The sequence below is a fragment of the Stigmatopora nigra genome, chromosome 7 (assembly GCF_051989575.1).
Source record: "Stigmatopora nigra isolate UIUO_SnigA chromosome 7, RoL_Snig_1.1, whole genome shotgun sequence".
NCBI lineage: Eukaryota > Metazoa > Chordata > Actinopteri > Syngnathiformes > Syngnathidae > Stigmatopora > Stigmatopora nigra.
Genome location: NC_135514.1, coordinates 9034294 through 9060372, shown reverse-complemented (window position 1 = coordinate 9060372; position 26079 = coordinate 9034294). Strand labels below are relative to the sequence as shown.

Here is a 26079-nt window from a genome sequence, read left to right as displayed (position 1 = left end):
ACATAGTATAGTAAGGCTTTTTTTCTCAAAAAACGACATAGTATAGTAAGGCTTTTTTTCTCCAAAAAAAACGACATAGTATAGTAAGGCTTTTTTTTCAAAAAAAACGACATAGTATAGTAAGGCTTTTTTTTCCTCAAAAAAAAACGACATAGTATAGTAAGGCTTTTTTTCTCAAAAAACGACATAGTATAGTAAGGCTTTTTTTCTCAAAAAAAACGACATAGTATAGTAAGGCTTTTTTTCTCCAAAAAACGACATAGTATAGTAAGGCTTTTTTTTCCTCAAAAAAAACGACATAGTATAGTAAGGCTTTTGTTCTCAAAAAAACGACATAGTATAGTAAGGCTTTTTTTCTCAAAAAACGACATAGTATAGTAAGGTTTTTTTTTCTCAAAAAAACGACATAGTGTAGTAAGGCTTTTTTTCTCCAAAAAAACGACAAAGTATAGTAAGGCTTTTTTTTTTTCAAAAAATCGACATAGTATAGTAAGGCTTTTTTTTTTTCAAAAAAAACGACATAGCATAGTAAGGCTTTTTTTTCAAAAAAACGACATAGTATAGTAAGGCTTTTTTTCTCAAAAAACGACTAAGTATAGTAAGGCTTTTTTTTTCAAAAAAACGACATAGTATAGTAAGGCTTTTTTTCTCGAAAAAAACGACATAGTATAGTAAGGCTTTTTTTCTCAAAAAAACGACATAGTGTAGTAAGGCTTTTTTTCTCCAAAAAAACGACATAGTATAGTAAGGCTTTTTTTTTTCAAAAAAACGACATAGTATAGTAAGGCTTTTTTTTCAAAAAAAACGACATAGTATAGTAAGGCTTTTTTTTTCAAAAAACGACATAGTATAGTAAGGCTTTTTTTTCAAAAAAACGACATAGTATAGTAAGGCTTTTTTTCTCAAAAAACGACATAGTATAGTAAGGCTTTTTTTCTCAAAAAACGACATAGTATAGTAAGGCTTTTTTTCTAAAAAAAACGACATAGTATAGTAAGGGTTTTTTTCTCCAAAAAACGACATAGTATAGTAAGACTTTTTTTCTCAAAAAAACGACATAGTATAGTAAGGCTTTTTTTCTCAAAAAAACGACATAGTATAGTAAGGCTTTTTTTCTCAAAAAAGACATAGTATAGTAAGGCTTTTTTTCCCAAAAAACGACATAGTATAGTAAGGCTTTTTTTTTTCAAAAAAACGACATAGTATAGTAAGGCTTTTTTTCTCAAAAAACGACATAGTATAGTAAGGCTTTTTTTCTCAAAAAACGACTAAGTATAGTAAGGCTTTTTTTTTTTCTTCAAAAAAACGACATAGTATAGTAAGGCTTTTTTTCTCAAAAAACGACATAGTATAGTAAGGCTTTTTTTTCTCAAAAAACGACATAGTATAGTAAGGCTTTTTTTCTAAAAAAAAAAAAAAACGACATAGTATAGTAAGGCTTTTTTTCTCAAAAAAACGACATAGTATAGTAAGGCTTTTTTTCTCAAAAAACGACATAGTATAGTAAGGCTTTTTTTCTAAAAAAAACGACATAGTATAGTAAGGCTTTTTTTCTCCAAAAAACGACATAGTATAGTAAGGCTTTTTTTCTCAAAAAAACGACATAGTATAGTAAGGCTTTTTTTCTCAAAAAAACGACATAGTATAGTAAGGCTTTTTTTCTCAAAAAACGACATAGTATAGTAAGGCTTTTTTTCTCAAAAAACGACATAGTATAGTAAGGCTTTTTTTTTTTCAAAAAAACGACATAGTATAGTAAGGCTTTTTTTCTCAAAAAACGACATAGTATAGTAAGGCTTTTTTTCTCAAAAAACGACTAAGTATAGTAAGGCTTTTTTTTTTTCAAAAAAACGACATAGTATAGTAAGGCTTTTTTTCTCAAAAAACGACATAGTATAGTAAGGCTTTTTTTCTCAAAAAACGACATAGTATAGTAAGGCTTTTTTTCTAAAAAAAAAAAAAACGACATAGTATAGTAAGGCTTTTTTTCTCAAAAAAACGACATAGTATAGTAAGGGTTTTTTTCTCCAAAAAACGACATAGTATAGTAAGGCTTTTTTTCTCAAAAAAACGACATAGTATAGTAAGGCTTTTTTTTTTTTAAAAAACGACATAGTATAGTAAGGCTTTCTTTCTCAAAAAAACGACATAGTATAGTAAGGCTTTTTTTCTCAAAAAAAACGACATAGTATAGTAAGGCTATCATTTGTTAGCAAGGCTAACTAATTGCTGGTCAGCTTCTGTCTTATTCCACAAGCCATCTGCAAATGTTATGCCAGGCTTCTTATCAAAGCTGCTTCTCTTGCTTGTCGCCTTGCAAATCCGCCTCCACAACCGTTCCTCCCGTGGGCTCTCGATTAATCACTGTCAGGGAAAAACGTGGTGAAATAGTCAGGGACCAAAACAGTAAAGTAGGTGGGCGACATGATAATAACTAAGGTTGAGCAATTATGGTGTGCGTTTTTATTTCAAATATATACACGGAATGGGAATTGTAATATATTACAGACTAGGAAGAAAATAAGGATTATAAAACATATGCATGTCTTAAAAAATTGCACGTATCAACATATATGTCCAGTTTAAATATACCGTTAAATTATCGCCACATTAGTGGACCCAATGGAATAATAATGATTGGCTTTTTTTGTCCTCAAAGAAATTGGGTTTTTCCTGGAGCTTTGAATAATACCCGCAATCAGTTGAAGTTTTGGAGTGAGTAGTACATTGATTAGAGCTGTAGAGGCACCATGTTGTGATATGACATAATCAAGAGAGTTGATCAAAGCTTTTGGGAGGTGCAGAGTTCAGCGTTGAATAACAGCAATAAGTTTGTCGTTATCCTGCTAGTCCACGGGTCGGGAACCTTTTTGACAGAGAGAGCCATAAACAAAACATATTTTCAATTGTTATTCATTGACAGCCATACTCAGAATTTACCAGAAGTACAAATACATGAAAATGCATGCATTTTTAGTCATTTCACCGCCTTTAAAGTAGAAAACGTCTCAAAATTATAATGACAAAATTCTTACCTTGATGCTAATCAATGGGATGCATGCATGCAGAACGGTTTAATAAAAAAAATGGAAGATTAAAGCAACTCTAGACTTGGTGTCCAGATTTTAGCTCACAGTTTAGCAGAGAGCCATAAGCACCCATCAAAAGAGCCACATGTGGCTCCCAAGCCATAGGTTCCCTACACCTGTGTTAGTCGATGACTGCCTTGCATTCACTCCTATGTTAATCTTGTTTTGCATCAGACACAATAAAACAATATAACCCCCTTAAAAATACAAAATCATTTTCCTCTGTCAAACACACTCACTAATTGGGAAAAAAATCAATTCACACATGATTAAAAATGAAAACATTAATGTCCATGTAAAGCAAATTGTTGTCATGTGATATAAAATATTCAGCCTGAATAGATCCATAAAAAACAGCTCCTGGAAAAATAATGAGAATCTTGAATGCAAATATCACCGCAGGGGAGGTTAAAAGCATAAGCGCAATGGTTCTTTATTAGTGTAAGTGTGACAGGAAATTAGCTCAATTCCTATGGAGAGGAATAAAAGACAAATGAGGACAATAAATGGCTAGCAATGAGAAGCAACAATATCATTTATCCTGTAATAGCAAAACCTACAATAACTGAGCAAGACCGTAGTGGTACTATAAAGATTATTCGATTGAACCACAGAAAGTGGGGGTCTCTGTTCATGTTATAGATATATACTTTATTAATTCTTTCTGATAAAATAAAATTACAAAATAATTTCAATTCCAGATGTTCCTTCAACGTATCCTTGATATAGATATATTTGTCATGACGAATGAGAAGAATATTATAGTAATATCAGGTAATCAGCTAGGACCAACTTTTATCATGGTGGTAGAAAAAACTAAGCAATATAAAGCTAGAATTCATCAACATCTTACTGTACAATTATATTCAGAACCCATCTATGTCAGTATTTTGGCCACAGTGAGTCGCTATAAGTCACTTTCCCAAATTGTCTCTGTGATGCTAACAGTAGGTTTGTGGTTTTTTTTTCCAATGATGAACCCTCCAGTATACTGTCATCTCTCATTTTTTTTCCTGTAAATAAGTATTAAGAATATTTCCATCATGGCCATGAATTCTTTCTAAAGGTTATTTGTTCAACAGAGTCCTCTGCACTGTCCAACATTCTTCACAAATTCATGCATGCCCGGATTTTCACATTTATTCCCTCACGGAAATATTGTCAAGGTGTCCTCCTGCTATTTTTTTGTCCATGGCGACAGCAGTATTCCCTGCCTTTGATTGGGGTCCATCTAGGAGAGAGCACTTTGGTTCTTAATTTGTTTGTGTATGTGTACATAAGTGTGTTTTATGTGACCAAGCAATCTAAAGCATACATTCATGAGAATAGAGTTTTTTTTTTTTTATGATGCAGGATGCACTTTTCCTCCCTTTGGCAAAGGGTTCCTCAGTTTATGGCAGAGGTGTTAGCAGAAATGTAGATATTTTAGCCATATTTGAGTCCTACAATTACAACCCACATTCTAAAATGTCTTCCATTTACTCATTGGCGACCATGGAAAGCAAGAAGGGATGTCTTGTCATTTTTAAAATTGTGCTCTAACCTGATTTAGCCAATATTGATTCAATTCCAATCTGATGCCCATATATTGAGACCAGAATTATAATGCAACCATTAAATGCGAAATCATATTTTTTTGGATTATTGTGGCAAGAGATGTACACAATCATTTGAACTTGGAGGGGCTGGTAGCGATTATTTGATTGGACGTCTTTCAGCATCAGTTAACATAATTTGAACTCCCTCATTCACCACAGCTATTTTTTTCATGCCTCTCAAAGTTCACGATCGGTTGTCTTTGCCTATGTAATCCAAACAAGATCAGCAATAGACTGTATAAAGCTTTTGTATGTGAACCAGAAACACGCTGGAGTAACTGCCAACCTAGACTAAATCAGAAGTAAAAACATTGGATTAAAAACACTTGCAGGCCATAAATAAAAGCATATGAAATCGACAAAGTCAGTGCAGCGAGAACTGAACATGCCGTTTTGTGCCACATTATTCTCAAGTAATTCATAATGTGCCATAAATAACATCAGAAAACCTTATGATGTATAAACCAAATCACCAAATCAACATATAGAACATGAACACACCTGTTAAGGTATGACATGGCAGTCAGGTAAACAAACCTCTACACTACGAATCGGCCACACCTTACTTTGTCTTTATTGGAAAGTATTGACTACACATGGTTGTTTCTATTTAAGGGAAAAATGATTCCCAACTGGGATGTGAACCACACCTGCCCACATGGCAGTCAGAGGGGAAAAAAGCTGGACATCATTAAGAAAGGTCGGACAACCCCAAACCAAGCAAGCCTGTCACAACCGGCAACGAACATTTTCAGCACTAAATCGAATAAAAACGTATGCCAGAAATATGACAGGACAGGCTTGACTTTCAGCATTAGCTTCGATGGCCATAGCAAAGAAGGAGGAAAGAAAGGAGGATGGATATTGTGTACAGTAAAAAAGGATTTTTGGTGAGTAAAATATGGCTATATTCCTAAATAATATTTCAATTGTATGAAGTTATTATTGATGATGTTTTATGTGTTGCAGCTGTAGCTGCAGTAGAAGTTTTATAGCCATAAAATAGTTTTTGAGGGTTGGATTGATTCCGACAGCTGAAGGCGTCGCTAGGAAATTCGTGGACCGCCACTGATGTATATAAATGTATTTTTTTGAATACGACCATGTATAGTAAGGTGTTTTCCTTCAAAAAACAACCATGGATAGTAAGACTTTTTCCTTGAAAAATCGACCATGTATAGTGAGGTGTTGTTATATTTTAAATACATTTTTTTTACTTTGAATTAGGCCCACAAATACGTATGTTGGTCTCATTTTCATCATGAAAAGATGAAATTTAACAAGGGTGTTTTCCGGGTTCCATTCATTCCATACATTGGAGACCAAAAAGTGAATGGAAAACCGATATACATTCATCGATTTTAAAACAGAATGGCCCCATTAAAGTGACTACATAACTGAATAGTGTGGTCATAAAAAAAGTGTTGTGATTAATCGTGTCTTGAAACGATTGAGTTAAAAAGAGCACATTTTCTTAATTTAACTTAGTTTTCTATCTGAATTGTCGCACTTATTAAACACATTTGGAAAAAAAAAAATATTTAAAGAATTTAAAATGAAGAACAATCCAATTATATTTAAAATAGGTATATATCCATTTATAATATTTATCAATCCATCTAAGTTTACAAAGTGTAGGTTTTGATTGTGTATGGCTTATCCAATTTTGTGATATGACAGTGTTGGCAGTGTTGTGACTAAATTGGCGTTATTAGCAGACCTAAAAGCTATGCACTGAAAGCATATAAAATCAATTTAACTGTCAATGTGACAATTTAGCCTAACAAATGTCATTTGGTCGCCAATTGTCAGAGAAAACGGATATTTTTGATGCATGATCATTGTAAAAAAATGTCTCTTTTGTATTCTTTAGTCATTTATGCAGTATGTATTGATGTTTATGCCATAAATGACCTATTTTGGAAGTTTGGATCTTCCCAAACCTAAGTTACAAAGCACTAAATATTTATAGAAATCTATCAAATTCTGCTGCAAGCTTAGAAACATTGCATCATGAAGTACAAAGCCATTTAAGCATGAAATGATAGCTGTCGTTTCAGCTGAAGATTAAATGAAAAGTTATCCGTCCCATATGTCCCGAAGAAGCTTAAGTCATCCATATTTGATGAGCGTCTGACAACAAATGTTTCGATGCCTGTCTCGCATTTAAATTAAAATCAAAAGCAAAAATTAAAAAATAAAAAGACGCGATCTTAGATATGGATGTGAACTCACACGCATGCATTTGCTGAGTAATTGGTGTAGTTCAGTGCATTATTAGTATCACAACTCTGCCTTGGCAATCTCAAAGTAGGTACACATTTTTTTCCATTGGTTCCTCGGGCGGCAGTGCCGTGTGCAGATCGACAGTGCATTGACTACTGGCAGTATAGGCTCGAGTGTTTTCTTAAGGGCATTGTGAAAGTGTGTTTTTTCTGTATTGCAGGGATGGTGTCGTCATGTGTGATTGGCGCATGCCACTCTTTTTTTCTTAGTTTCTCCTAAATAAATTCTGGTCCTATTGATCTAACCTTCTCTTAAAGGGATGCTCGTTATTACACAATTAGCAAATTGGATAGAAAATACATCATAAGGATTAAAAAGTCATGGTCATTAATTCCTGATGAAAGGGCACGGAAAGCGGGAAAGAGACGAGATAAAGGCTTTTTTTTCATTTCTTGGATTGAGAGGGGGATAGGGGGGTTGCTTCCATTCAGTTCTTATAATTAGTCCTCGTTATTTCTCCTTTCCTTTATATTTCCTAGTGCCATTTCTCACCATCTTGACATTCTCCCTCTGCCCTGGCACCTTTAAGAATCTCCATCCGTGTTAAATCTCCCTTGCCCTATCGCTCCTAAAAGGGAACACGCCCCCCCCAAAAGTGTCATCACTCCTACCGGCGCTCCCATTATTTCTCCCTGTTATCCCATCTACATCAATTTGAGAGGCTCATTTGTCAGCTCGCCCTCTCTTTTTCGGGTAGTCTGCGGGGGACTCTCGAGGCCTCATGCCACGTCTTCCTGGGTTCTCTCAGCAGGTGGAGGCACTGCTGTTCCCTTCTGAACTTCCCTCCAGGCCAGGGGAAGGCTGCACGAGGGGGGCCGGCAGGACGGGAGGGGGAATCGCCGGAGTTGATACTGGTGTGGTCGTGGCTGGAGTGGGGGCTAGCGAAGCCCCAGGGGAACAGGGGGCCACGGTTCCGGCGGTTTCACCTTTAACATCCCTGGTGTCTCTTTCCTTGAGGAGCTGCACTAGGGCGGCGTGCTGGGTGCTGAGTGTAGCCGAGAGGTGCGCCGGTAGGGCATTGAAGCCGGCTGTGAGCTGCTCCACACGCTGCTCCAGGGACAACATCTGGCGCTCCAGATCCTCGCTTCGATCGTTGAGCTCCGACATCAGCTCGTACATGACACTCTGCATCTAAAAAGAGGAGAGACAAGAAAGGGGGATGACTCACAATGTTTATCTACCTTTCTGTGCAGTAGAGAATGCTGCATTTACAAAAGTTTTTGTGTGCGATATCAATATCAGGATAAGAGGACTTTAGTGTCTGTAGAATCACTCAAGTATTCAGAAAAAAACATTTGCACATGTAGCAAGAAAATGATAACTTTCTTGAGGTGTGTTTACATTATTTTAAGACAATATTATTTTTTAGCTGTAAAAACGTACGGAAAACATCACTAAAAGCCAATATTTCCAGGAAGGAGGCAAAATTGATGCCAACGAACGTTCATTCACCCTTCCCAGTTAAAATAGATTGGACATCTAGTGCCGCCAAGGGCAGCCAACAAGTTAAATAGGTTCCCTGTTCGGGTTAAAAGGCATCTATTGTGATCTGAGCCAGCCTGTGCTTAATGTGTGACCCTTTATACCACAACAGAGCTTAAAAACTATTCATTTTTAGCATATCAGAAGACATGGAAGGACAAAAAAACAGATTTGAACCTCGTACCTTCTGATTGGATGCATTAACTGGTGATCCTGTGTATCTAATGATACATTGTCTTCAAAGGCAACCCTGGTTTTACTCACCGCTCAACAAGAAACCACTCTACCACTCTCCGGCATTGTTGTCGGGCCTTGGGGAAGGTCGGTCGACCCTTGTTACATAATTCGCAAAGGACAATATGTGACCAGAAGAGATGTTGCAAGAGGTCGAGAAGGAGCAGGGGTAAAAATAGGCTGCCTGAAAGCAGTGAGTAAGTCGGATGGGGGTGAAGAAAAAGGTCCACAAACGAATGCATGCAGGAATAAAAGAGGAGGCTTGAGGGAAGTCGCCAACAATGTGAGGAAGCATAGAATGAAAGGAAGGACTAGTACACATACACTTGCTTGTGTCAGATCACACTTTCACTAGACACCCACACGGTCGCAGAAAGAAAAAGAAAAACACTCTCTTTTCTCCTCACATTCCCACTCAGTCATCCCTGCTTTATAACACTTGTTCCGGTTACAAGAAGAGAGACAAACAGGCATTTCATCACGGCAACAACTAAGACGACGCTACATTGGGAAACATTCAGACACTCACTTTGGACAGGTCCACTAACGTGTTGGCTTGATCGCTGAGTTTCCTCTGTTCCATTTTTACACTGCGTAATCTGCACGCACACAAAAACACACATATTGGGGATTCAGAGAAGAGCCATGAGAAGTCACAGATCGGCGAGTACACAGCGGTCAACGCCGAGAGTTAAATCCCCCCGACGGGCCGTGTGACAACAACACGGTTGGCTCGGTCACCTTGCCCCGCTTCACCTTTGCTAAATGTCTGGATACACGGGTCTGCAAACATTCAGCGAGCGGTACGCCGTGTGCTCTCACCCTCAGACGGCTTTGTAAATCACAGCACAAAATATTTTAGCTCTGGCAGAATTGAGTGCTCTGGAGGAATAAATAAAGAGTTTAGATCTAGAATAAGAGCTGCTCAATAGGAAGGGACCTTGGGCATAATGAGGCCGTTGGGGATATAAACAAAAGGAGAATACAATTAGTTATCATCAAATAAATAATCTTGCGAGGGAATTACAAATTAGGAACTGGCGAGGTCTCATAACACGGTGCAAGAATAGAAAGTTGTGATGTTTTAACATCAAATCTGACAGACTTTATAATCAAGTGCTTGCTGATTATATTGCCAATTTAAAGTGGTTTAGCTCGGGAGGTTTTTGTATGTGTTAGACAGCTTTTAATGATTATTAGTTTCTTGTGCTACTTATAATAGCTCTGAATGTCCCCAAAAAATTAAATTTGTGTGACTTGCAAAATCAACATGCAAAAAATGTAATGGGAATTGTTAATGAAGTCTTTAAAATGTGTTTTTAGAATTAAAATCAGTAAATGAGCTTAATCTATGATGTTTCTAATAGAATAATGCATGTCGATTACCCACCACTGGATTCGACTGGATGAACTTTTAGCTGATGATGATTCACTGAAGCCGTGGGTGGATGCAACTGATTTCAAAGGTACTGTCCATGTATCTCCTGTGTGTGTGTGTGTGTGGGTGCGTGTTAGTTGTAAGTGCTCTCACTGGTGAATTGCCTGCAGGAACTTCCGCTGATGTTTGCGGACTCTGGAGTGGTCGATCTTCTTCATCAGTTTGGTGTGCTTGTAGATGAGCCAGGTTTCCCTCAGCACGTTGGCCGCCGCGTTCTTTATCTGCTCCCAGACGACATAAGCAGACGAGCAATCATTAGCAACAGGTTACCCCTGACAACAGTTTGTGTGCCACTTGTACTCTGATTTCTTAATGAGAAAGAGAAGAGGAAAAAAAACATAAACAACAGCCTTTTTCTTAAAGGATGCCCTCATTCTCGATGTCTCTTGTTATAAAGACACACACACACACACATCTTCTTGCCTGCCAAAGCTTTTCAAGCTCACATAAACAGCTGGTTCTTTAGGGACTCTTAGAAATGAGAACCAAGAGGACTCTCTCCCTCAAACAATACATCTCCAAAGCTCAAATGGACTGCATCATGCGGTGTCTAGCTGAGTGCAATTCAATGCAGTGGTTTATTAAAAACCAATCATATTCCATTGCATGACAACAAGTTAGAGAAAAATATTTGAAGCTGATACAGAAGCCCTAAAGAATAATTGCATAGTGCACTAAGCTTAATGTTCAGTGGAGCTCAGTGATGCTTATTTCTTTAGATTTGCTGACCAGGAAATGCGATTATTTCATATAATCAGGAGCGGAGATGAATGTAATGTAAATACAATGAAAGTCTTTCATGGGAAATAGTAGAAAAATGAAACCTTGTAATTAAAAGGAAATAGAGGAGAAGTATTTATGTCAACTTGAACTACCTTTGTTTTCAAAGGTAATCTTTCTATGGTCACGGATGCTTAGAATAAAACGAAATTTTAAATTTCAATATATAAACTATAAACTAGAGATTTTTGTGGGTTTTGACTGATAAGCCAAAGCCTGCAGAAGTGTTGTGTTTTACTGTTTCATCCATATACAACAAATATACCAAATTACATGGAGAAAAAAAACTTGAATTGTTCTTTTTCCATTATTAATTAATTAAATTTCAGAAAACTGAGCCTCATTTAGTCAAAAAAAAAAAATCATACTATTACAAATGCACACACTGTCCAGTTTTACTAATAGAGGCTCCCTTACAAAATGATGTGCATTAAATTGTTTACAAAGGTTATAAGTAAGGCGTATGTAAAATAATTAAAAAAAAAAAAGGTTGCCGTGTCGTTATAAGAACGGCAAAGTGTTAAACAGCGGGGGGTGCAGTGGGGAGAAAGAGAGAAAGAGGAAATGAGTAAGGACATAAATTGAATGAAAGACTTCAAAGCGATGCTGAGCACTGAACAAAGAACAATTATATACCCCCCCTTGTGTCTGGGGAGCACAAAAGACCCCAGCAGCTTTGCTAATCAGCACCCATCCACTGCAGTCAAGCACTACACATGCAAGAACACACACGTTACAGTTCGTCCGCACGCATATTTCAATGACATACGTAGTCTTGACACATTTTCATGTGGACCTTTCAGATTTAGTTTTAATGCAGAAATGTCTCAGTCTCTGTTAGATATCTCGTTGAATGACAATGAACGATTAAAGTCTGAATTGAAAGGTATTAAGTTAGATAGTGTAGTAGAGTAATTGGGTTTGCAGTTAACAAATGTAAAGAAGTATCCTTTTTAACCTTTTGACCTTCCTAATGGTGTTTATCAATGCTTGTTCCACTTTGTTTTAATCTAGTTCAGGTCTCTGAAGAACCTATTGGATGTCCTTGCATATCAACATGTTCATCAGTCATTAGCGTGCCTCATCCTCGTTGTATTAGGTGAGTCATTAGAGCAAGTAAAATGAGAAGTGATGAGGTCTGTATGAACACCGCCTCCTTAATTTGAATCAAAAAGACGATTGAATTTACAGCATTTACAACGACATTTTCTTTAACAGAACAAAAATCCTCATGATTGATGTGCAAAAATCAATACCAGGACAGACAGGGGTTTGTCTTACTCTCTTCAGCTTGTAACTTCTGGCTAGTTCTAATCAACGTAACACATTGTTGCCTTCAAATGCTTTTTCTTTTTTCCGAATTCCCTAAAGGGACTAAAGCAGCTTAGCTCCTTTGATAACATTAAATGACTTTATGAAGATTACCGTCGGAGCGGGTAGGAAATGGCCACATGCCTATCCCACTAGCAGTTTTTTTTGTCCTGTATAAAACATCCAAGATCAACAATTTCCCAACTATTTCCACCATTATTTGACCTCTGACATGTACAACTGAAATGAATAGAATATTTTCAAAAGAAGCAAAGAGAAGCTAAACAGCAATAGGGGCGACATATGGTTTCTTCGCAGGGGAACTATGTACATGCCATATGGGTCAAAAATGTGTTCTACCGCATGCCCCCGCATGCTGCACCTTATGTCAGGTACATGGGAAATTTGTTATATTGTTGAGGATTAATCAGTCACTCATTATTATAGCTATGGCTACCTGCCCCTTTCTGCCTTAATGACCTGTGTGTGTATGTTTGTGTGAGAGAGAGATCGGCAATTAGGACTAGTGGTGGCGGAGAAGACAAATTCATAAAGACAATGGTCACCTTGGTGACAAGTGCCCACCCTGTCCTACAAAACTGCTGAATTGGAGACATGACATCATTACTTTTATATTTTGATGTCCACAAAAATCTCCATTTAAACAAAAATAATTAAAAAAAATAGAGCCCTGCAAGTATGGCTGCCGTTTGCAGTGATAAACAAACCAGAGTTGGTTTAAAATGGTTGTTTTTATACTGACCACAATGTAACATTGGTATTTTACAATGTACAACTAAGAAAACAGATTTACAACTTTCCACTTGTTGGATTTTCTTAAATATTTTTTTCTCCCTATGAATTTTCATTGGTTGCTTCTAAGTAGATTGATGTCAATGGCACTGAAAAAAATGATCATTAAATGCAAGCCACGGCAGTTCAAATGGATTTGATGAAAAATTACTTGGCATTTCAATTTCACACTCGAATGGGGGATGGGTACCCCTAGAGGCACACTTTGTTTGAACAGGTAATTAAAAGGTTACTTTGCCATAACGTGTCTATTCTATAAGTTATCACCGCCTCCCGGGCGGTAGTGTTAGGCCTTGGTGACGTCTGCGCTCAACTGAATTCACTTTGTTTTCTTTTGGAGTGGAAGCGATCTGTCATCTCCAGAGAATAGGCTGTTCCCATTTGGCTAATGGCGCAAACACTGAGTAATTTTGCAGCATATTGGCTGGCTCTTTTTTCCAAAAGGCACAAAATAGAAGGGCGTTACAGATAAGTGGCCAGGGCCAAGTGCGAAATTTGCCCGACAAGATGAGCTTGGAAAGTAGTGGGATTCTTCTCGCTTGAATGATTACGGGACGTTTTAATTGACATTGTGGGGGGAGACTGCATTAATTTAGCAGCCAGATTGAAGTGTTCCAACATGGAGGCCATCACGAGTAAAAGTGTTTGGAGAGCTACGGAAAGCAGAAGCAATTGCAGGGTGGCTCTGTGTGACGGATTGCAGCCATTAGGTAAAACCTTTGATTCTAGTCCTGACATCTTCTTACATGAGCAATTAAAACCTCACACGCCATCAACTCAGGGATTACCGTAACCATTATCAGTTAAGATCTTAAATCCTATTACTTGGAAAGCAACACAATGAACTGAAATTAACTCAGTGCAGTGCACAGAGTTTTAGCTCATCACAATTTTACTGATCAGGTCTCAGCATCTAAATGTGATGATTATATTTTTTCCACTTCAAGATTAATTTATTCAACCAGCGCCAGTTGAGTGCGCAAGTTCTGATTACAAACAAATCAGAAGAAATGTAAGATGTGAAAAATAATGAAGATATAAAACTAAAGGGACGGGCAATACTTCTCAAAATTTCTCAGACTGCTTTTTTATGACATCAGTTACAACCACAGATACACACTGATAAATTCATACAGGGATTAATGTGATAAACTCATAGATGGCACCAAAAAAGGGGTTAGCATTTGATTTTCAACACTTGCTAAAAGTTTCCTGCTGGCTGTTAAGTGTTTGGAATGAAAATCAACCCCTATAACGATGGGATCACGCCATCATTGTCTTCAGTCTTAAAAAAAAAAGGTGACATTCCTTCCCTAGTTCAGTGATGAGGTCTTGCCCCAAGTGGAGCAGTACAAGTATCTTTGGTGCTTTTCATGGGAGAGAGATGAATAGAGTGAGTGAGGGAGGGAGGGAGGGATAGACAGACACTAGGCCAGATGTGAATTTAGAATTGAGGTAGTCAGGAGTGACTCGAATGATGATTTTCACGTTCAAAGTAACATTAGCATGAAGAAATATGAAGTCTCTAGGTCTACTTGGCGATGCCTCGGGATTCCTCCCGGAAGAAATCGAGAGGGAAAAGTCTAGGCAAAAAAAAAAAAGTCTGCTAAAACTGCTTTCTCCATAACCCAATCCCTAGTACTAAAGTGGAACAAGATGGATGAATATATAATGGCTCTTTTAAAGTTAAGGCCTTTTTTTTTGGTTCTTTTAACAGATAACTATTCTTAATGAACTATTAACCTGGTCAGAAATAGCTTTAGTAATTGGGCTAGAAAAAAAAAATCACTGCTGGTTTAACTCCCAACCCCAACGTATGGTTTGAACAGACTATGGAACTCCCAACTGCTTAAGGCACTCCCTCCATCACTCTGGCATCTCTTCAATAATGCATCCCCGTGAGTATTTCTGGTGTGTGTTCAACAGAGCAGTTTCCTTCTGAACACCGTTGGAGAATGCCTCTCAAATCATATGCATGTTCGGATGACTTTATACGGAATTGCTAGTCTACCGCCCTGGTGTGCACACATTAAAATTACTGTTTTGTCTCAGTGGACCAGCTTCTGACAGGCATTACAGGTTAAAATCAAGCCCAGCTCACCACTAATACAAGACAAATTTAAAAATACATACAGTCAGGTCCATAAATATTGGGATATAGACAAAAAATAGAATTGTCCACACATTCTTCTATGTATGGACCTGGATTGTACTCGTACAAACCCTTACTGACAATTTTACCAGACCTCCAACTAATTGGCAATCAATTCTAGTTCACCCTTGAAAATGGGATAGCAACCTGTCTTTGAAGTACTATATGGCACGCTTTTGTGTGTATTTCTGTTTCCCTGAGTGTATATAGTACGTAGCATGTGGGCAGGATGGACAGGATGTCAGGGGGAGTCTATTGTTGCATTATTCATCATTATAGCCTTGAGTGATTGCGTTGTGGCGATGTGACTGAGAAAGCCCGGGCACATGTAAATCAATGTGCTCACAACAGCTTCAATCATTAGTCGTTCAGTAATCGAGGGCAGGAGACAATTACTGCCGGGTACACCCAAGAACCCTTTGAAGGAAATGTCACCATGCACACTGTGCACCGACTACCCAAAACACTCGAAAACACTCCCGGAGTGTGTCAATTGAGATCAGGTCACTTTAAAATAAAAAATAATAAATTGTATGCCATTTCTAGTGCGGGGAAAATCCTTTCAATATGCAATGAAAATACTTTAGAGGCCAATGTGAATAAAGAAGGCATTACATCTTATCCAGAGAGGCATTTCCCAGCAGGATTGACGCGCGAGTTACATAGAAGAAACGCAGAAAGCCTCAGCTAATTCAAAAAAGACAATGATGGATATATATATATATATTTTTAAAAAGCCCACACATGTGCCTAATGCTCCGATTGGATTACAAACAGCTTTGAGGCTGCTTTTTTAGTCTCTTTATGGTTTAATCTAGAGAGCAGCAGCAGAGAGCTCATTGAAAAAACAAACAAACAAAAAATATATTTACGACAGCTTTTAAATCAGAGAAAAACAAAACAATTTAATAAGAAGTGTGACGATGATTTCCTTGTGAGTGCTTTCCTATTTGTCAAACATGTTGTGAGACGGGAAGGACGTCCATAAGACCACCTGACGAGTCTGTACTCCTCCTACTTTGAATCTGTAAAGTCATTGATCATCATTTTTTCCACTCAGTCTCCCATATACCCCTGCTGCCATAATGTACTCTACATATTTGATACAGGGTGCTATTTTTAAAACGTGGGTCTCTCAATTGTATAAAAAATTCAAAAGGGCCAGGAATGAGGAAAGAGAGGCCAAATGGTGAGGGCACCCAGGAAAGAAAAGCAAAGAAGAGAGAAGGTGACAGATTGAAATTGTGGTGCGGTATTTTTATAATAAGAGACAAATGTCAGACTTGTGGAAGCGGAGCGGTAGAATTGAAAGACGACGCAGTGAAAAACGGAGTGAGGGAAAGATCACAAGACATTTGGTGAGTCAAGATCTGAGGAGATAACCTTTCATTCCTTTCACTCTCTCAAATAACATGGCAACGTGACAGTGACAACAAGCTTCTGTTGTTGTAAAGTGCCATGGAGAGCCAGTAAAGCAACAAGCTGTCAATCCCAGACTATGGCGCTAAAGAAGTAGAAAAGTCATGAATGCATACCTCACCATTGCATATTTTTGGAATATCTATGTATGATTAGACAATTTGAGAAAATGCAAATAAAAATGGGTTCCCACGGTGAATTTAACAAGTGTCGTTTTTTATCCTTTTCATTTTAAATGCCTAAAATGGCCCCTGAGAAGTAAAACTAAATGGCATATCTTCCAATTCCTATACAGTGATTGTGTCAGTGTCAATGGTTGCCTATCTCCAAATACCCTATGATTGACAGGTGACCTTTTCAGGGGGGGGGGGGGGTCCCCTATTTATCCAAAGTCATTGGTTATCTGATTCAGCTTGCTTAGATCCTCGAAATGTTACACGTTAAAAGACACAACAAAGTTGGAAGTATACTGAACTTTCAATCATGTAACCTGTGAAACTAGTGCTGCTACTAGTGTGTCATAAATATTAATGAATCATTTTTGCACGTCAATGTGAAGGTCGGTACCTTTTCAAAATACTTTTTGTTCTTTTTGGATCGTTTTTCAACACATTTTTTTGTCACATTCATTGAAACGAGCACAATGTCAGCACACAAGGTCTTTACGCACCCTTTTTGTAAGCTGCGTGTCCATCATGAAGTTGTGTACGTGCTTTTCGGCCTTGGTCAGCTCCAGCTTTCTCGCTACCACGGCAACCACCAGAGCCGTGCAACCGGCACCCTGCAAGAAAACGGAGGATTTGTGGGCATAGGTTGAAACAGAAAAACGGAATCAGTGGCAAAGGGAAAGAAGAAGGGTTGGTTGAAATTTCACTTTGGGGAATTATACCCGAGTGAGTGATGGGCTAACACAAACATGGAGAAGACAGCGCCAAACAGAAGTGATGGGAGAGAAAGAGAGAGAGAGAGAGAGAGAGAGAGGGAAAGAGAGCGGAAACAGGATTAGGTTGGAGACTTCCGTTCCATATCCGCAATTCTTCATGTCGACGAGCAAGCCAAGTCTATTTTAACCCCCAATCCATCTGGTGTAATATCCCTCCTTCCATACTTTTCAAATATGTGAAGGAGATGTATGCTGGGAAAAGCATCAGTGATTGACACATCATAATGTCGTTTAATAGGACCCCGCCAATCTTAATTACCTCGTGTCAGTCTAACCGTGGCGTAAAAGCTGGGCACTGAGGTTTGAAAAAGGTACACTGGCTCCCTTCGCCTAACAACGGCGTTTGCGCAGTGAAGAGGAACACTGGGAGGACGTTGGAGTTATTTAACTTTCAGATTGTTTTCAATGGGGACGCCGAAAGCCGGGAAGGGCTTGAAGAGGAGGATGAGAGGGGAGTTGTGGGGTTTGGAAAGAGAAGGGAGGAGGGCGGATAGAAGCAGGGAGTCAAAGATAAAGGGAGTGAAGCGCTGCCAGTGCATACAAATGGCAAAAGGCAGGATGAATCCAGGAGGAAGCGGACAGACAACACGGCAAACCAAGCAATGTTAATGAGGTCACACATCTCTAGATAAGCAATGAATTAAGATTAAGCGCCTTTAATGAAAATGTATGGGCACTTCTTCCTTCCATGCAGCTGGAGCGGAAAGGGAAAAAAAAAGTCATCGAATAAGAAAACTAACAATTTTCCACCTACAAGTAACTTTTCCTGACTTCAGTCAAATGCAACAAACAAGAATTAGTGCCTATGCCCACTTACTCTTTCAGAACTCTGAATAAAATATCATGCAAAGCCAAAAAAACCTACATTGACGCATTGGTTTCCCAAGTGACCTATGAATAAATAGTTAACCAAAAAAGCAACTGAAAACTAAATTTATCATTATTCTAATGCAGTTGTCACTCATGGGGCCACTTCATACTACAGATATTTATTAATACTAAAACACTATATTATCGCTGTCAGGATCATCTTACATTTGTTTACAATGCCATACATTGGCTATGGAGTAAATCAGCACAATTCAAGGTACATTTTTTGTGATAATTTTCAATAGAACATATTTATCAAACCTTGACTTTAGTTATTCTTTCCAGTGCCACAAGAGCAAGCCCAACCGTACCACAAATCACTGTTTTCCACTTTAAAAAAACGTGAATTACTGCTATATGTGCAGAATACTGTGTAATTCTGTATAGAAATATGCTCCGTGGTCCGCATCATCACAGTGCCGTTTTTTCTCCCATTGTGTACACGTAAGACTTTTTTTTGTGTGAAAACCCACGCGTGTTGCTTTCCGGAGGGTTTCCCTTTGCAATCTCCGCCGATAAACTGAAGCGAAGCGTTGTGATTAATTTCATATGCCCGAGCGTTTCCCCTTCGCTTTCTCTACCACGGGAGCAGCCATCCACCTGGCTGTCAGAAAAATGGGGAAATACCATCTATGTCGCTGTGGGACAATTACACGCTGCAAGGAGACAATTGGATCATTTCAGTTTCAAGCAACAGCTTGCAAAAAAGACACAGAATCTATATCGACAGGTAATTGAGTTCACAGTGTCTCTGTTCAAGAAATGAGAAGAGGAATACATTCTACCCACGTACCTCGTATGAGTCTTTATTATGCAATATGCAGTATATACCTTGCTATAAATACCTATTTTTCTGCCTGGCTACCAACTTTACCTTCTCATATGAGTCCAGCTATCTCTCAATCTCTCTCTAATCAGCAGAACCATTGTGTAAATTCTAAAAAAAAATGTCTATACAGCTATATTGCTGTGCCCTCAAACCCGGGTCCGTTTAAAATGATTCAACTTGTACAACTCTGGCCATACGTTGTCAATAGCCTCCACTTGCACAGCTAGTGAAGAGTGTGTTGTCATAGTAATGACCGTGAGACTTCTTTTTGTATAGAGGAGAGAGAGAGCAAAGCACACACGTGCCAGTGCGTGTGCATTTGCGTGAGTGGGAGTCCTCTTAAGAGTGTATGTGGGGGATGCATCCTGTTGCAGCAGGCATGGGGCTTTAGCATCCAGCCCCCTTGTTTTGCCAGTGTTTCAAGGCTTGTCGTCGTCAGAAGATTGCTATTAAACATTTAGCCTTTACCAAGGTAATAGGATTCTGTTTTAATTGACAAGCTCCCCACTGATTCAATTACATTGTTTTAATCAGCATCTTCACATACGTGCAAAGTAGCAATTTGAACAGGGAGCTGAAACTCGTGTTTCACGGTAATTGTAATGACCAAATGACAACAACATTAAAAAGTGTGCACCTTTGAATCTACCTGTTACCATTTGCCCTAATCAAGCCACTTTTTATGCATCCTACACTCACATATTTTCATGAACTTGTCCATTTGAGTTATACTTGAAAGTCTGACTGTAATGTAACAATGAGTGAATATAACAATTGCATGACTTAAGAGAAACCGAGTCATGAAAAGTATTAGTCAAGACATGCCAAGGTTGCAAACGCTCCTATTTTCACATCACATTTGTCATCTTTCTTTTTCGTTAAAAAAAGCCTAGGAAACATTTGTGTGTCGACTTTAACTTTTGCAGCTTGCACAACAAAACAAGACATATACCTTCCTCAAAGTGAACTGCAATAAATCAGAGTCTATCATCATTGGATCAAATCTGTCCATTCCTCCCCCCAGGACTTCTTCATTGATATTCGCATACTCGCACTGTCTTCACAGACTCAAAACCCTGGATTCATCTTTGACCCCACATTCAATCAAATAACAAAAACAGCTTTCTTTCACCACCCCGATTTCTCCCGGCTTGGTCCCACTTCTCTCAATGTGCCGTTGAACCTGTGATCCCTGTTTTTATCTTCCCTCTGACTACTCCTATAGTTTACTTCTCCAGAACTTACAAAAAAAAACTCCTGTTTGCTAAAAAAACTCCCTAATTACTCAGGGGTGAGCCACAATGGCTGCCAATGCAACTGGGAATGCACTTCATTACCTACAAATCCATGAAAAACTTTGAATTTTAGATATTTGCTTAGCACGGAAAGAAATAGCCCAAGATTTTTACCAAAATTGGTCAAATTTGTCTCGCCAAGGAAAACAATACACTAATCCCTGCAGTATGAATTTTGTCGAGGATGAGGGACCCTCCGGTTTTAGGCGCATCTGGCCCATAAACATTATTTGTGAGGGGCTATACTGTTTCGAGCTAGGGGATGGAATTCGGTGCACACCTGGGGTAGGTGTGCTAGCTATAACTGTATGTGATGCTTTTACAATGTAGAAGATTCCATTTTCCTTTCATTCCCCTACTTCTAGATTTGACAAATACCTTGATTGTGTCGGCGTAAATTGCCTCCTACATAATAATAACTTGACGAGAGTCTGACTATTTCGTCTCTGTAAATACATTGAAAATACATCCAAGTGGCTTCAATTACTTGACAGAAAATAGATTTGAAAGCATCATCTCCACCATGAATTTACATTTGAAGAAAAAGGCGCTTCTGAGAAAGACAGCTGACACGCTTGGAGAATTAAATCATTCTGTCATTCACTGCAATAATGCGATTAGGTAAAATATTTTTAAAAAAAGGCATCATCCCAAATTGAGGCCTGCACCCACTGAATGGCGTCTCTCAATTAGTCTCTGGTGCTACATGCCCTTTGAGGGAAGCAATCATTGTTAACATGTTCCATTTCAATCCTCTTCCCTTTGCCTGACCTTGTAAAATGTCTCAAAGTCGACAGACTTTTGGGGACATTTGCAACGACTTAAAAACTCTATTATAGCCTCACATTGGACTAATCGTCTTCCATCACTCAATAACTAGACGTTGTGATGGAGAGCGGTGCAGACTGCCATAATCTGTTTGAAAGGAATCCAGGCGAGGCAGAGGGGAAGTGAAGCAATGAAAGAGGCGCCGAGAGACTGACGGGTGGGGATGGAGGGGGATGGATATAAACAGCGGAGGACGAGGAGTAGTGGATGGGCAGTGAGAGAAGTGAAATGTTTTAAACAGAAAAAGATAAGACGGGAGAATGAGTAAGAGAGGCGGAAAAAACGAGGGTGTAGGCTCAGGTAAAGAGGGGGTGGGGTGACCATTATGTAATGAGGGCACATGCCACCGATACATGAACATCGAGGACTTGTCTTGGGAACAACCAACAGAGGAATTTCCCAGGTAAAGTGCACTCTAATCGGATGACCTTTCAAACAAGGTGCCAATAGCACCGAGAGAAAGGGAGTGTGAAAGAGAGCTTGACACAAGCACATGTGGACTCTAAAAAGAATAACGATTAACTATCAGAATAGTTGCTGTGGTACTGATTAGTTGGAATAGTACAGATCTGTATCGTTAAAGGAAGTGGTGCATGCCGAGAACCCACCATAATTCCTGTAAGCAGACATACTCCTTTGCCACAGTAGGTATGAGGGACCATGTCTCCGTAGCCAATGGACAAAAAAGTGATGGAGATTAGCCACATCGCACCCAGGAAGTTGCTGGTCACATCCTGTGCATCGTGATACCTGCACAACAATCAGAAAATTAAGTTTAATGGTGCTCAAAGGTAAAGAGTGTGTAGCAATATTGTCATAAATATACATGTCATTTAGCAAATTTGCATGGGGATACCAAGAGATGATTGAAGTATTTCACTTAAGAGTGGCATTTCAAAGACGTAGGGAGGATTATAATAATGATGAAAAAAAAGATGATTCTAAAAGAAAAAACAATGTATATCTGGAAGTAAAACTAAACTATATTTGCATGTGAATGGTGAAATATGAACTAATGAGTATATATACAGAGCATATATGTAAAAACAAACAAGTATAAAGTTTATATAAAAATGTCTTTTAAAATGAAAATTGGGAGTCATAAAAATTCCATATATATTACAAGCACTACTTTCTTCATACATTATGATTTTTTTTAGTTTAATTCATGCACAAAAGGGATAATCCTGGAAAAAGAATATACAGTAGAATGCAAAGCTGCAGCTCTTTTAGCTACAAGATACTGTAGTATATCTGTGTTCTCACATGAGCAGACGCTGGTTACCATAGCAACCAAAATATCCACAAAGCATCCAACACAATATTATGTTTGCAAATAATATTCAATAGAAACACATCTAGTACCTGTGGATTATACCGTCGAATGTCTTCAAAAGGACATTTTTTTTTGCCATGTCTTGAAAGCACTGGCACACTTTTTTTTTTGTTAAGTTTCCCACCTCATTTGCTGCCCTTTTCTGTCCCATTCATTAATTTGGCTTGCAGACGAGAAGCGGTGCCAATCAAACTTGGATGCCACCCAAATGAGGGCTTCCCACCAGCAGGGCATTTATGCATTTAAATAAGCTTATTAACCACTACTAAATTCCCCATATTGCCTTGTTTTTGCCCTTGAAGAAACTAAAAACAGGGGAAGATACATTAGAAAGACTGCCGGACAAATTGGATCATTGATCTTAAGTAGCATAGAAAAAAAAAAAATTTCTTCCTTGTTTGTCCTTGATCATTTTTTCAATGACAGGCAAAGAGTTAAGTATCTCTAATTAAGCCTTTTCATGGGTATTTTCTATTCTTCTTTACCCTAACAGTTTTAATTGCACATTTATCAATGTCAGTGACATGCACTTGTCCTGTAAATGGTTAAAGGTGTTTTATTATTATGTGAATTCATATGGGAAAAAAACAACTTTTAATAGCTGTCCACTATGGTGACCACTGTTCCTGAACGGGTTAAAATATCTACTTTTCAGTCAATTACAATCCTCTTTCAACGAGCATCATTTAAAATAATTGATAAATCCTCAACTTCAAACCTCAATTAAGCCAAAATGACTCATCCGATTCAGATTCCAGCCACTTTTCTAACTATAGGTTTTTCTTTTTAGAACACAGGCAAAACATGGAATCTGCCACAAGAAATATTCACCAATTCATTTTCATTTAAAGACACTTTCATTAACCATTTAGTTTGTCTGGAACTAATCATACAACTAACATTTTTAGTTAATTCAAGTTTTGTGTAGCAACAAATGAACTGTTCTTAGATAACCAGACATTTGCATTTGATTTCTTGTTAAATATTCCATTCATACATATGCTTAACATATTGTAAATTCCAGTCATGCATAAAATGTAGTACTCCTTACCTCTCACACACTCGTACCGTCCAGGCAGCAATAATCCACAGAGAGATGCTGAAGACCAGCAGCACCGTCCCGGGACAGATTGTCATCAGTGTTTTCATGACAAACCTTGTGTTGAAATGCACCTGCAACACATGCACAATATACCTTTATGAAACCTTCTATAAAAAAAGCCATAATATTGGAGCATGTGTAAAATGAATGCAAATAATGTCACTATCAAACTGGCTTTACTTGAAAAGCAGTGACATAAAACATGAAATTGAGTTTCAGGGCTTGTAGGAGTTACCATCACGACCCTATACTTATGATCTATATCATTTGACTTGGCTTGAAGCTTTTTGTTCTTCTTGGCAGATAATCCGCATCAATTTGCTTTTATTAAGCGACACAGTCATTTTGCTGCAAGAGAGCTGGACTGGAAATATAAGAACTGACTGAGTCAGTATACATAATGCAGTCTGATTTGCATCACTTTTATTCTTTTTTTTTCTCAGTGTACAAAGAGAGCTGTAACACAAAATCCTGCGATTTTTCAACTTTCCCATTTACAAAGATTTGTCATATGACTGTGTTAAATAATAAAAACACTTGACAATGTCAGAAGAATGACTGCCACTGTGTTGTTCTACCTCTGTGCAATGTGTTACCATTGTGAAAAAATGCATTGAGATACAGTATATTTATTTTTTGTTTATGAATCCATTTTTACATTAAGTTGTACTCTTAACTTGACTTTTTTATGGAATACAGTCGACTTCACGTCCGAATTATACACAAACAATTATAGCTATGGAAAATTCAAAGGTTTTTCATTTATTTATCCGATTTCCTCTCCCATACATGTGTGTACCAACATATGACTTTTGTGACTTATAAGCTATTGGTTTTGCTATTATTTTTGTTTTGAGTTACAAGAAGAAATGTACAATGCGGTATAAACTTAACTAAACTGATAGAGTACTTAATTATAATACAAAAAACTGAAAAAGGTTTGCTCCAATCATATAGTGCCCAACTTTGGCGCATCCTTCCCCCACTACCTGGATCTTTTCATGGCCCATTTGAGCTGCATGTAATATCTTGTTCCCATTTCAAGTTCTCATCTCATATCGTGTTAAAAAAAAGGATTCCACGTAGCTTATGTCTCTAGTGAAAAGAAAAGATGTGTGATTGGAAGTATGGCGAGAGAACACAGAACTCATTTGAGCTCAAGAGCTTTTTGACCTTACCATTTTCATGCAGGGCAGCACAGAGAAATAACGCTTTGCAAGTCTGAGTTATGCAGCTTTAAGTCGACGGCACGTGCCAGGCAGATTGCCTGGATAAAATATTTGAATTGCTGGGGTCATATTATTCGTTAAGTGTTGATTTTGAACTTTCCTTGTTGCATTTATTATGGTATTGATGTTTTTTTTTTATGGTTCACAGTGCAGTAACCCTATTTAGAGATAGATTGCTGGTATTTATGAACATATTTATTTTAAATTTAGTGTGAGGCATTGCTCCTTTCTCTTATATTGTGGTATGATTTTACTCGAGACAAATGTGTTGTCTTTGATTTCAAGGGAAGGCGACAGTTGCATCAGGCAGATAAAACAGTAACTGACTGATCCGACCTAAGGATAAATAGGCAAACTGCCGTCTGTGTTTGAACCGTGTCCTTGAATGAAAGTTTTAATTAAATTGTTCTCTAGCATTATTCCCAAAGCATTCATTCTGTCTCTTTTCTACAATCGGTTAACATTTTTGCCTTGACATTTACGAATAATAATAGGCTTTTCGTCTGTATTAGAGGTTTTCGAACATTTTACATCAAGCACCGCTTCAAAGGATACTCTGAGTACTACCACCACGGCTGACATTAAAATTGTAAAGTCATCATTTTTTTCTCCACACTATTTAAATGACTACATCATAGCAGAAGGTATTAAAAAAAAAGAAGCAATTTTAAGCACTAGCAAAGCTCCATAACTATTGACATTGTGTATTAAAATAATCTTGGGCTGGTTTGTCAGCATATCCACCTGATTACATCCCCCAGGTACGGAAAGCAACAGGTAACAAATATTTTTATATGATAGGCACCTATTTTTTTGGGTAAAACTTGCAGTCGAGACTGATTTTATCATGCAGTGAGTTGGAATAGAGAGTCAAGTTTAAAGTGGGATGGAAATGGGAAAAAAGCCTATTTTATTGTTTGAGCCAGAAGTAATTTTACCATTTTACCATTCCTCTTCGTAGAATTTTTTTTGGGGGGGATATAAAATGCGTATTTAGCAGTTTGGTAAAAACGGGTGTAGTAAACTACGGAAGAATCATAGTTTA

The 26079-nt window shown here is 37.9% G+C and overlaps 1 protein-coding gene across 3 annotated transcripts in view; it reads right to left on the bottom strand.

The window, feature by feature from the left end:
- Positions 1-3719: 3719 nt before the first annotated feature.
- The window catches only part of kcnn3 (potassium intermediate/small conductance calcium-activated channel, subfamily N, member 3), a 48598-nt gene continuing 26238 nt past the window's right edge, over positions 3720-26079 (bottom strand). For 2 of the 3 annotated variants that reach the window (XM_077721133.1, XM_077721132.1), the window contains 6 exons: positions 23755-23876; positions 21976-22117; positions 17273-17383; positions 10221-10348; positions 9219-9288; positions 3720-8104 (listed from right to left, as the gene is read on the bottom strand). In XM_077721133.1, the coding sequence (XP_077577259.1) occupies positions 7718-8104; positions 9219-9288; positions 10221-10348; positions 17273-17383; positions 21976-22117; positions 23755-23876 (960 nt within the window). In that variant the 3' untranslated portion in view covers positions 3720-7717. Of the gene's footprint in view, positions 8105-9218; positions 9289-9445; positions 9522-10220; positions 10349-17272; positions 17384-21975; positions 22118-23754; positions 23877-26079 lie in introns of all 3 variants that reach the window. The other variant, XM_077721135.1, reaches the window with a different exon arrangement.